Here is a 13,332-nt window from a genome sequence, read left to right as displayed (position 1 = left end):
AATTACAAACTTCCTGCTGCCACTTTTGATCCATTAGTCCTTCCAAAGTTTCCTTCTCTGACCATTAACCCACTGAAACAATTTTCTGATTGTTTCCCAAGCAATCTCTCTTCCCCTCATTCCCCCAGGTTCATCCACACATTATAGGTGTTTCCCTCAGTAGGAATACAATCAGGTGTAAGTGTGGGAGGTCTGAATAGAATTCTGGGTATTTTGATTAAATCTGCTCTTCACAACACAAATATATAGAGGTGTGTCATGGCTTGAAAAAAGGAGATTTCTGAGGACCTCTAAAAATAATTGTTGATACTCACCAGGATGGAAAATGTTACAAACTATTTCCGAAGAATTTTGACTTTACCAATCTATTGTCAGGCAGATTGTGTACAAATGGAGGCAATTCAGTACCATTCTTATCCTTCCTAGGATACCAAGATCTCACCAAGTATAAGATAAGTAATACTCTAGGTGGTTTTCAAATAGCCAAGGATAACATGTAAGGAACTAAAGTCCTCTGTCCCATTGGCAAATATCAATGTTCATGAGACCACCGTTAGAAGAACATTGAACAATAATGTGGAAGGCAGTTACAAGGAGAAAGCCACTACTCTTCCAAAAGAACATTGCTGTCCGTCTACAGTTTGTAAAATCTGGATAAGCCAGAAAACTATTAGAAGAATGTTCCGTGGACAGATGAGATCAAAATAGAACTTTTTGGCTTAGATGAAAAGTTTTATTTTACAAAAGACACAACACTGCCTTCCAATAGGAAAGCCTTATCTCATCTGTGCCATCATTGATGGAATTCTGAATTCTGAATTATACCAACAAATTCTACAGGGAAATATCAGGGTATGTCTTTGAACTGAGAAAGTGGGTCATATGACAACAACCCTAAACACACATATTGTACAACCAAAGAATAGTTAAAAGCAGAAGAAAGTTAATATTCTGGAATGGCCAAGTCAAAGTCCTGACCTTAATCCTATAGAAATGTGGAAGAATCTGAAGCAGGCAGTTCACATGAGGAAGCCCACAAAATTTCTGAGTTGAAGTGTTCGATAAGGAGGAATGGGCTAAAATTCGTCCAAGTTGATGTGTAGGACTGATCAAATTATTGGAAATGTTTGAAGTTGCTGCTGCCCAAGAAGGTATGCTACTTAGTGAAAGCAAAGGTTCAAAGAGGCTTGGTGGAGCAGTGGGCTAATGCCTCCTTAAGTAACACCAGCTGCCTGCAATTAGTGCAGGTTCACATCCCACCAGGCTCAAGGTTGACTCAGCCTTCCATCCTTCCGAGGTAGGTAAAATGAGGACCCAGATTGTTGGGGGCAATTAAGCTGACTTCGTAATAATGCCGCTTGGGGGGGCGGGCGAAAGCCCTAATAAGCAGGTATATACATAGAATGAAGGCTATTGCTAAGCACATTGTGCTTTAGATTGTAAGCCGCCCTGAGTCTTCAGAGAAGGGCGGGATATAAATGGGATTAAAATATATATATATATATCTATATTAAAATATATATATATATATATATATATATATATATATATATATATATATATATATATATATATATATATATATATATATATATATATATATATATATATATATATATATATATATATATATATATATATATATATATATATATATATATATATATATATATATATAACCTCAGAAAACATATATATCTTTGAACATACAAATATGTAGTTTTGGATCACTTTATTCCGTAAAGTGAAAAAAGTATGTTTTTTACTTATTCAGTAAATTAGGTTTTATCTATTTTAGGACTTACATGGAGAGCAGATCAAATTTAAGGTCATATTTCTGCAAAAATATTTTAACATTCAACAGGGTTCACAATCTTAAGCACAACTATATATGCACTATACCTGAGACAGGATATTATAGTCTGTGCTAGCTCAATAAAAGCACTTTGGAGGTAAATGTGAATTTACTTAAGATTTGTTGCTGGAAAGCAGAACAATCTGCCTTTGGAAGATTACTTTTGCTTTGTTAATATTGCAAATCTAGGATTTAACATTGGAAGCATCAGCTATATTAGCTTAATCTTTTGTTTTTCATAGTTCTTATCAGTCTTAAACTATGATAAGCGGATGAATCATGAAGTATCAATAATGGAAGGAACATTTAACTTTCTAGACAAGGTAAGGTTTTTTTATGGAATAAATTTTAATGAAGAAATATGGAATATACAACCTACTCAACGTATTTATCTTAGTTTAGACTTACAGATGCCCTCATATTTGTACCTGCTAAAGGAAGACAATTTTGAGTTCTTCTAAATACTTCCAATCACCTCTACTTTTGCTTTTCACCACATCTGTAACCTTCAAACTAGTCCTAATTTTTCACCCAAAAAACTGTCTTTTTCTAGACCAGGGTAGGCAACCTTGCCTCTTTTATGACTTGTGGACTTCAATACCCAGAATTTCCGAAACCAGCCATGCTGACTCAGGAATTCTGGGATTTGAAGTCCACAAGTCATAAAAGAGACACTGTTGCCTACCTGTTCTACACTGACCTTTTTTCATTGTATACAAAGTTTGCCACATGAAAAGGATTAACTTATTAAAAGAATTTTATTTTCAAACTTATTTGCACACAAATGACCTTCACCCAACTACTAGATGAGATTATTTTGGAAGTTACCTCAGTCAGTAGGATTTATTTCAATATGCACTCTTCAATTCTGCCTCTCCTTCCTTCAGTTGTCATAAATGAACTGATTTATTTCCCTCATTCTGAATACACTACAGCATCAGTTAACCTCCTTCTAGCTATTAGTTATCTTTATTTATAATGTTCAAGAGACAAAATTGAAGAATAGTTTACACCAGTTCGTTTCATTTGCTTATTATCTTAGTATCACTTTTCCTCAAAGAATTTAAGAGTGTACTATAGAACTTAACTCAGTTCTCCTCAATTTAGTGTTTGTCTTGCATTGTTGAACTTATATGAAGTCTAAAACATAAATGGAAAAATATTGCTACAATTCTGAAATATTTCCACAGTGAATCACATTTTTATAGACAAAAAATAAGACCATTTTGGAAAGGGGATAGAACAGATTGAAGAAAAAGTTGTTTGCAAGCAACTTTGGTTGAAAGCTTATCAAATGATAAAGAGATCACTAGCAACTTGAATTATTTAAAATATTTTAAGTAAATAATATATATAATTTGAAAACATCATTTATCTATTGATGAAGCTTCTGTATGTCTGCTTGTATAGGGCTTTTCAACCTGTGGTACATTGGCACCTGGCAGGTGGTTTGCGACCATCCTAGAAAAGTGGTAGCGGGGGAGGGGAATGAGCTGAACTGGTGGCAGCACCGCAAAATCCTGAGCAAGAGACGGCTGGAGCTGCAGGGCTGTCAGGACTCAGTGGAAGCGCCAGGATCAGCACCAGGCTCCAGCTGGAGCTCGACGCTGATCCTGGCGCTTCTGTTGAGCCCAGAAGTGCAGATCATCTGGAATGTTGCAGCATCTTCAGGGTCTTGTGATTTACATTCAGATGTTTGGCAACTGATTCATATTTATGACGGTCACAGTGTCCCAGGGTCATGTGAAGTGACCAAAACCTGCTGCAACCACCCAGCAGATGGGGAGGGAATAAAAACCAAACACTCCCCCACACCCACTGCCAATCCTCAACAGAAATGCTAACAATGAAAACCTCGGACAGGAGGAAGAGTGCCGCCGGGCAGGCGTCTTGCTCGGCTGTGGCTTGGGGGCACTTTTTTCAGTGCCATTGTAACTTCAGTCACTAAGCGAACTGTTGTAAGTCGAGGACTACCTGTATTTCATCACTTTTTTCCTTTTTTTGGTCAAGTTTTTGACACCTTGCTAGGCGACGTGGTACTAGCATGTTGCCATATCCTAAAAGTGGTACAATGGGCGAAAAGGTTGAAAAGCCCTGTGCTTGTACAGCTACCATAAAGCTGAAAAAAAAGCCAGTTTCTTCAAAGAGAAGCCAGTAGAAACAGAAAAGACTCATCTTTGCCTACTTTGGATCCAAATCTTTTATATGATTGAGTGCTCCTGTTTTAGTAATATAATTATTTCAACTTCTCACTTGGGGAAACAATATACCAAAATAATATGTTCTATAGCAGGGGTGTCAAACTGCCGGCCCCTGGGCCAGATTCGTCATGACGAAACCACGGCCACCCCATTCCTGGCCATGGGGAAGAAGCTTCGATACGTAGCACGTCGTCGCGAGTTTGACATGTCTGTTCTATAGTCATTGGGACCCTTACTTTCTATTAATAGTTTCAGTTACCAGCTACATTTTTAAACTTTGAATTAAATCATATTAAAATCTAACATTGCCCTCCTTCACAGAAAAAATAAAATTTGTTTTAGCACCTTTTCACTTAATGCATTCTAAAGATCCCTTTTTAATAAATTTGTTTTCAATTACCAGGTTCACAAGAAAAATATAGAACAAAAAGAAAAAATAATGAAAGAATTAGAGAAACAAATACATTTAAAAGAGGTAGCAAACCAGAAGCTCAGCAAAAAATTACAAGAAATGCTTGTTATTGTATCAGAAAGGCGGCATATTTATGAGGCTACTGGTAAGTCACATGCAAGGATCAGATATCACTTTTCTGCCAAAAAAGATCGCAATGGATTTTCTTCTTCTACTGAGTTCACATTATGCACTTTATGAAAATCATTTTCCCCCCCAAAATAATCTGGATATTATCGAAGTATGTAAAATCTCCTAGGTCAATTTCCAGTTGCCACAACATTGTTAAGCATTGCAATATATTCTGACATTTTTATTGTCTTTAATTCCATTTTGTTATTTTAGATTTTTCAATAATTTTGAGGAGATGGTCACCGATCTCCTACCACTAGCAACTGGATCACTTCACTCAGTGAGCCTTTTAGTAATACTGATAGGCAGCAAATGAATCTAATAAATAAAAATAAACAAGTATTTGGGGTGCAAATGAAGTAAATGTTTCATCAATCGTATAATGATGTACAGCTCATAATAACAAGATGATAGTTACCATAGTCCTACTAGTAAATTTGAAAAAAATTGGGAAAGACTGGTAATTAGTTCATTGATTTTATTCTGAATATTTTTGTTTAAAAACCAGACTCAGAACTACTGAACCAAAACATTGCTAAGGAACATTATGAGGACATTGTACAACGACAGCAGCTGGTAGATCTTGCAAAAGCACAAGCCCAGGAGTTGGCCATCCTTCAAGCTGAAGTAGAAAGATTGAGAATGAGAACATTCCCGGCTTTCTTTGATGTGCAACAATTTTAGCAATAAACTCTCTTAGGCAAGGTAGTTTTTCCCCTTCCTTTCGCTTTCAACTTAATTCTTTATTACATTACAATAGTTTTATAAATATTGTATCATAATTTATTTTGATCACTTCAATATATTTATATTCACAATGCACTTAAATTTTACCAGTTTATATTGTAACAGATTACAACTGGTATATTCCACTTTTACAAAACCAAAAGATGTGTAGTGGAATGCATAAAGGAAATATAGAAATATATCCTTGTATATGGAAAAGTATCCTAAAGCAACTTGGCAAAAGAAATTGGCTGAATGATTGCAATTTGAAGAGAGACTGTATTAAGAACAAATGAGAAGGGACATAACAGAATCATGGAATTTAATGTATTAAATAAGGAGGCCAGGATTTAAATAGAGGCTGGAGTAAAAAAGGAAACAAAAAGAGGTAGCAGGTTCTTATAATAATCTAATCATACAGTTCAGAACTTAGATTCAATTTTTGAAAATAGTCATCTTTTGATATATTTTTAAGAGTGAAATAAAATACTAATTTTTATGGATCTGTAAAATCTTCATCTGTTCGGATATAATGTAAAAGTTTGTCATCTAATCCAAAACTGTCAATCAGTTGAGTCAGACTTAATTTCTTGTTATCAGTAGATAAGGCTGTCTGCAGCTCATATAGCATTGCTTGGGAACTCTTTCTCCATTTTGATATCAGAAATTGTAACTCTTCTGGGTTATTCTGCAAGGAAATAGAAAAAAAGCAATATTTATACAGTGATATAGCTGAAATGGATAACCTAAACAAAGATTCCAATAGAGCAGCAGCCCCCAACCTTTGCGGCTTGGCAGCCTGGCTGGAGGGGGACATGGGAAGTGGGCTGCATGAACAGCAGGCTGGCGCATGTGCACGCAAAGTTGCATGCACATGCTCTCTCCAGCCAGCCACTCATACAGCTCAATTTCAAATAGGCCACAGCCTGGTAGTGAGCTGTGGCCTGGGAGTTGGAGACCCCTGCAATAGAGAACAGAAATTCACAGAATTTAGAAGTATAAATATGAGGATTTTCCCCTTGCCCCATGTTTGTAGTGTACTTTCAAATTGAAAGAATAAAGTATCATACACAAAAACTATTTAAAAAATCTTTACATGTTGGAGACAATAAATTTACTTATCGTTACTTGTAGAATATATTTATCTTACTTAGGAGTAGAATTTTAACATATATTTGTTTGGAAAAAAAAACCCTTTCCTACTTTCCAGAACAAGCAAAGTACATAAACATTGGCACAGTTTAAACAATTCTGCAAGGAATCATAATTTTAATATATGCAAAAAGACAATGAGTGAATAACATTGAGTACAAATATAGTTTATATAGAATTGGTATTGCATAAAAATACCGGTAAGTCTTTTCAGCTTTAAATTAAAAATAGACAACACTTTACATATGGGCAAGAAATAGTATCTTATTAAGGAAATGACCAATTTCCATTACAGTTAAACTTATTCATCCCTAGAATAGAGGAAAGCTATTATGCAAGAATCAAGGAGAACATAAATTGGGCTTGATGAAGTGCTAAGATCAGTTAATATTTGGGAATGCAATAGTATAACAAAAGTATTGAAAAACAGCCTTATCTACATGATTTATTTCTAATACATTTAAACTTATTTAAAACTGTTCATGAAGTCTTAATATTTACTTTACTTACCTTTGTTCTATATAGTTTGACCAATTTAAGTCTTCGAAGAATGTCTTCTTTTTCCTGAAGCTGCTTCATTAGTGTCATCTTTTCCTCCAACAGCTCCCATTGTTTACAGTCTGTCCCCAACAAATTAATTTCTGAAGAATTGTGCGTAGCTTTATTATATCCATTGTATTCAGATAGTGATCTGTCTTCTGCAGAACTCTTCAAACACATAGTTTCATCAGGAACTTTTTCCAAGCACTTATCCTCAGCGTGCGATACAAAATATGGTTCTTCCATTGATAAAGTTTTCTCCTTCTGATTACTATTGTTTTCATCATCTATTTTAAGTTGTTTGGCGACAATAAAATTTGATTGAAAGGATCTTCTTGTTTTCTTCAACCGTTCTCGTAGAGTTGTACTCATTAGCTAACGTAAATGTAATCAAGAGCTGTTTTTTAATAATCTGAATATACAAACATACATTAAAATACATTTCCTGATATATTTATTACCTGTTTCCCTAAGCTGCTGCTTTGAACAGAATTCTCACAATTCTCAGGAGTGTGGAATGATCTAGATTTGTTCAATATAGGTGTCCCCATTTTGAGAACTGAATAGCCTGCTTGAAAGACAGAATATTTCAAGGTTAAGGTAACAATTTCCATTTACTGGTGTAAAATCATCTTTTACAATATTGCTTGAATTCTGGAGTCTTCCATTATAGCACTGACGTAGGAACCTCTGGTTAATTGATCTCATGAAGAGTCTAAATCATAAGCTACCAACTTGCACAATTGTTTCTAAACTAGATAAAACCACAAGTCCGCAACATTCCTAGATACATCTCCTTGTTGCATACATACATTTTGCAACTTGCACGTGAAAGACTCTATACTCTTGGAGATGGTGCACATCCCTTTCACAAGAAGTTTTTAACTAAGCTTCTTTTGAAGCAGAATTTATTCTGCAGGACTTAACTACTAAACAGAAATGTGAGCTGGAACAGTCGCCTATTTTGAGTACGTATTAGACAACACCTGGCCTTTTTGTTATGTCTCCTGTAATAGTTGCATGGGAGCCGAGAACTAGTAAGCCTAGAGGAGGTGGGAGAGGGTGCAACCTGGCTTCCCATTAGCTTTAAAAGTCTCTTATCTTTCCCACCTGAACACTCCTTTCCGAGCATTAAGCATCATTCCTTTCCCACCTGAGCACTCCTTTCCGAGCATTAAGCATCATTTCAAGTACCTTTTCCTCTGGGAGGAAAACAAATTTATCTTCAGAGGAACTGAAAAAGAATTACCTCAGAAACAAAGCACCATCCAAATCTGGCCGCTCGTAAACACGCAGCCCTGTTTTGAACTATCCGCTCAAGCGGAAGCGGTTTAAACGCACCCGGCAAGACGTAACCTCTCCGCGCGGCCTGTGGCGTCACTATCTCAGCTGCAAGGGCTGAACGGCGGGGAAAGACGGCAGGAAGAGCGAATCGCAGAAGAATCCCGCCGGGACATTGAGGGGGAGGGCGGGGTGACGTCGGCTGCACGCCGTGGGTTTAATGCGGCGTTTTTCTCGAACTTTTAAGCTGCGTAGACTTCAACTCCCAGAATTCTGCAGTCAGCATTTTGGAAGTTGAAGTCAATACGCTATTGCAGGGGTCTTCAAACTTGGCCCTTTTATGACTTGTGGACTTCAACTCCCAGAATTCCTCAGCCAGCTGGCTGAGGAATTCTGGGAGTTGAAGTCCACAAGTCATAAAAGGGCCAAGTTTGAAGACCCCTGCGCTATTGGCTCCCAAGTTTGAAAAACACTGGTTTAATGCAACTCTTTAGGATTCTAGGCCGGCTCGAACTGAATGAACTCCCCTTATGTTCAAATGAGCTTATTCCTAGATGAAGTCTGGTTTGCTGTTACGTTTCTCCTTCCCACTTAGCAATTATTAAAATGTCTAGGTGAGGCTTTTAATTGTAATTTCTCTTGGTAGTTATTAAGGGGTGCAAATTCTGTTTTCCATGGTATGATTTTTCTATGTCCTCACACTGATTCTTCCATTCTTTAAACCACAGTTAGGTAAAAGTCTGGCAGGCGGCTGTTTGTTTAAAAAGTAATTCTTATTGCTAATCTTTGAAATTGAGTTTTTATTGGCTAGTGGGATATATGAAGAACTTGAGTTTTTGTCTCCCAAGCCCTTGTGTATACAGTTTAAATACCCAAGAGCTTTTGAATGTTGAACACATTAATCACACAACAAATCAGGGGTATTGTTCAAGGTACAAACAACCATTCTCAAGCTATAGTTCGGACACATTATACAAAGATCCTGGAATGATAATGATGAAAAAGTAGAGAGAACGTGAAGTAAGGACGGATTCAATTATAGTAATAATAAATTAACAGATAAATCTAAAGGGCCAGGCTGAGGATAGAACATTCTGGAAGGAAGTTTAGTAGTTTGTGGCCAACAAGAATTTGAAGGCACCTAGTTAATCAAGAGTTATTTAGTTTGTTTTGACTGTTTTCAGATCCATTTTATCAACATAAGACTGATTTTCACATCGTTCAAACTCTTCCACAGTTGGTCTCTGGTAATTGTTTTTATATAATAGTGATAGAAGTAAACGAAAGGTCTTCAAAATTTTTAATATTGAAAGAGAAATTTAAAACTGAATATGCTCCAGTGGAAATTTACTAGGTGAATGGAGAAGATGAGAACCAGGAAAGGAGAGCACAAAGGAAGGATGTTAAGTGAAACACGTAGGCAAAAATTAGCTGGGTCTTAAGAGTGGGAAAGGAAGAAGACAAGCTATAAAAACGTCTGTTAGAGAAAATAACTAGCAAAAGAGGAAAGAACCTATTTTTTTCTAAAAGGTCACAAAAAGGGGGCCAGAACCCAGGCAACTGAGCATGTGCAATTAGCTGATTAATATTAACTGACACACCTTGCATAAATTATCTCTTAATTTTAAGGTACATGGGATGTATGATTTAGTACAAGGGTGTCAAACTCAATTTCATTGAGGGCCGCATCAGCATTGCGGTTGCCCTCAGGGGGCCGGGTGGGTATGGCCCGGGTGGGCGTGGCCTACTGGGTGGGCGTGGCTAGACTGTGTATGGCCTACTGGGTGGGCGTGGCCAGCTCTACATCGTTCGCATCAAGGGTGCCTATGGGGGCCTGGGCAGGAGTGGGACAGAACTGAGGGTCTCTGGCAGAAGGAGGGTCTCTGGGCCAGGGCCAAGGCAGTGGGGGCCGTTCCCTCACTGTTTCCAGGATGGCTTCACGGGCCACATGAAACCACTTCGCGGGCCGGATCCGGCCCCCGGGCCTTGTGTTTGACATGTCTGATTTAGTATGTAGCAGGAAATATGTAGGAGGTGGTAGGAAACAGTGTAACAGGGTTCACACTATTCTCTGCTGCAACCGGTTTATAATTCAAATTACAATACAGAAAATATTTAAAATATTGTTCTGCCAACAATAACAAATATTAGACCATGCTGGAATGGGAAGGGCTAAAGACCTTTCTCCGCTGCTTAGAAACTGTACTGTACACATGTTCCTTCTAATTAATGCTTCAGGACATAGAAATTAATACGTAGTATGCTTTGCGTGTTAAGCTAAATCATAATGTTTAGCTTTAATTGGATGTACTAAATATGATAGTGAGTAACAACAGTGTCATCTGGATTTGCTTATATATGAATTGGGTGGAGCTTTGGAGGTTTTTGCATTTTCTGCATAGAAACAGAAGCAGAATTTGTAATAAGACAAATTGCCAGCAATGTCTGCAGGTGGGTGGGAAATGACAGAATCCTGTAAATGTCACTGATTAATTAGATTGATATTTTTGCCTTTCATTCAGGAGCTGAAGGTGGATTACATAGCATTCCCTCCTACAGTATTTTCCTCACAGCAGAGAGGGCTGAGAGAATGTGACCAATGAGTTTCTATGTTGGAGGGTGGCTTAAAATGTGGGCCTCTCTATTTAAAGCCCAACATCTTAACTTCTACAGCACACTACTTCTGTGTGACTTATAGACCTACATCAGACATCATAAAGGTAAAGGTAAAGGTTCCCCCGCACATGCGTGCTAGTCGTTTCCAACTCTAGGGGCCGGTGCTCATCTCCGTTTCAAAGCCGAAGAGCCAGCGCTTGTCCAAGGACATCTCCGTGGTCATGTGGCCAGTATGACTAGATGCCAAAGGCACACAGAACACTGTTACCTTCCCACTGTAGTGGTCCCTATTTTTCTACTTGCATTTTTACATGCTTTCGAACTGCTAGGTTGGCAGAAGCTGGGACGAGTAACAGGCACTCACTCTGTTACGCGGCACTCGGGATTCGACCCGCCAAACTGCCGACCTTCTGATCGACAAGTTCAGCATCCTAACCCACTGAGCCACTGCGTCCCTCTTCAGACATCATATTAGATATTAAAACTATCCCTTACATGGGTGACCTTTTTTCAGGCCATCTAACAGGCATTTTTTAAAAAGATGTTTGCATTGTCTGCATATGGATAATGAACAATGACTTAAGGGCAAGGCCCATGAAGCTAGAGAGCAATGCAAAGGCAACAATAGGGGGGAGGGGTCAAAATGTGAAGTCTCTACCCACCGCTGCCTGCCTGTTGCCACCTCTGCCCGGAGCCTCTGGCAGCTTAAAATAAAAGTAGGGGAGAGAGGAAGGAAGGAAGGAAGGAAGGAAGGAAGGAAGGAAGGAAGGAAGGAAGGAAGGAAGGAAGGAAGGAAGGAAGGAAGGAGATTATAATGAGAGGAAGGGAGCCTCTGAGGGAACTCTTGCCTTAGCACTTGGCCACCAGCAGCCCTGCTGCCCTTTCACCATCCCCTTGCCCCTGGTGGTCCCCCATCCTATTGTGAAGGATGCTTTGGTTACAAAGCCAGGTCTCCTTGCATGGAGAGGGAGTGGGCCTCCCTCTGACCCATGCACTTTGCCCTCCTGCACCCACCATGAGCAACCTGGCCAAAGAGAGTGCGCACAGCAGTAGCAGCAGCCTTGAGGAGGTAAGTGCAGCCAGCATCCCGTCAGGAAAGTGGGGCTGGACTGGGTTGATCTGCAGGGTCCTGGTGCCCCAGGAGCTCAAGGGCTGGGCTGGGTGCTTGCCCTCCGCTGCCCAAGGCTCTGGGCAGCCTGCATCACCATCTGGGAGTCTCCCGGGCAGCCCAAGAGGGACAGTGAGGCTCCTCTGATGGACCATTCCCTGGTGCCCACCCTTCTCCACTGGAGACCCCTGGATCCCACCCACCCCCACAAGCGCCCCCCAGCCATTGACTGCTTGTCAAAAGTTGTAAAAGGTGATCACATAACCATGGGATACTGTGACCATCAGAAATATGAATCAGTTGCCAGGCATCTGAATGTAAATCACATGGCCCTGGGGATGCTGCAACGGTCATAAGTGTGAAAAATGGTCATAAGTCACTTTTTTAGTGCTGTTGTAACTTTTGTAAGCTGTTGTAAGTCGAGGACTGCTTTATCACTTTGTTCCTTTTTTTTTTTGCTCAAGTTTTTGACACCTTGCTAGGCGACTGGTGGTACTCAAATGTTGCCTTATCCTAAAAGTGGTACAATCAATGAAAAGGTTGAAAAGCTCTGCTCTAATCTACCGGCTTTTTACCCTGAATTATATGGTATAAACAGTGCTGAACAGATCCTTAGCATATTGCCAGCAAGTGCATATTTACTTGGGAGCAGGAACTGTGGAATGCATTGGGATTTATTACAAAATACCGTAAGCATGTTTGGATATATGTTATGAGCTCAGTGTATGTCCACTAAACTTTTGGCTGAGAGATGTTTATGCAAGCATACATATTACAAATTGAATGCCTTATTTTACAGGCAGTTAAATTTAATAATCATTAATTCTCATATTATTTGAAGTTCTTGTTCCTTCCTTCTGCTTTTTTTTGTAGCCTTAGTGTGCATGTATGCTTATATATGTAGGTATCTAAGGATATATGCACTGTAGATCTATAAAACAGAAATACTTACTGAAAGAAAAATTTCCAGGTCTGAATTCAATGGATATTGACAGCGCTTATATTGAAGGCAAAGGAAACATAGAACGTGTTTATAGCCCTTTTGCTTGGCATAATTTCTTCCAAATGAGTGGCTGTTTTAAATTCAAAATAGTCTTTCTTTTGGATAAATGCATTATTTATCAGCTAAAATTACTCCCTTCTATATCCCTATATATTTGTGTATGTGTGTATGCTTGCAAAACTGTTTCTTTATCTAAGAAGATAGATATAAGATAGATATCCAGATATAAGAAATGATGGCTCATAGCCTTTTAATTAATTCATTTTG

At 38.6% G+C, this 13,332-nt stretch overlaps 2 protein-coding genes across 4 annotated transcripts in view; one reads left to right on the top strand and one right to left on the bottom strand.

The window, feature by feature from the left end:
- Window positions 1-5,323, top strand: part of CFAP43 (cilia and flagella associated protein 43) — a gene marked incomplete at both ends in the record, with an annotated part of 57,236 nt that extends 51,913 nt beyond the window's left edge. The window contains 3 exon segments of the mRNA XM_081328564.1: window positions 2,098-2,178; window positions 4,460-4,613; window positions 5,148-5,323. Coding sequence (XP_081184690.1) covers window positions 2,098-2,178; window positions 4,460-4,613; window positions 5,148-5,323 — 411 coding nt within the window.
- A 529-nt stretch (window positions 5,324-5,852) lies between these two features.
- On the bottom strand, window positions 5,853-8,432 carry SFR1 (SWI5 dependent homologous recombination repair protein 1). Of its 3 annotated transcripts, none has more exons than XM_081329539.1 (4): window positions 8,307-8,432; window positions 7,519-7,625; window positions 7,028-7,432; window positions 5,853-6,053 (listed from the first exon to the last, which is right to left on the bottom strand). In XM_081329539.1, exons 2-4 carry the CDS (start codon window positions 7,606-7,608, stop codon window positions 5,862-5,864), a joined length of 687 nt encoding a protein of 228 aa, XP_081185665.1. In that variant the 5' UTR covers window positions 7,609-7,625; window positions 8,307-8,432; the 3' UTR covers window positions 5,853-5,861. The 3 variants fall into 3 exon arrangements, with proteins under 3 accessions (XP_081185665.1, XP_081185667.1, XP_081185666.1); XM_081329541.1 differs by having other exon boundaries at window positions 7,028-7,454; window positions 8,307-8,420; XM_081329540.1 differs by having other exon boundaries at window positions 7,028-7,628; window positions 8,307-8,339.
- Window positions 8,433-13,332: the final 4,900 nt, after the last annotated feature.

This window comes from Vipera berus (assembly GCF_964194415.1).
Source record: "Vipera berus genome assembly, chromosome: 5".
NCBI classification, from domain to species: domain Eukaryota; kingdom Metazoa; phylum Chordata; class Lepidosauria; order Squamata; family Viperidae; genus Vipera; species Vipera berus.
This window is presented reverse-complemented; position numbering and strand designations above follow the sequence as displayed.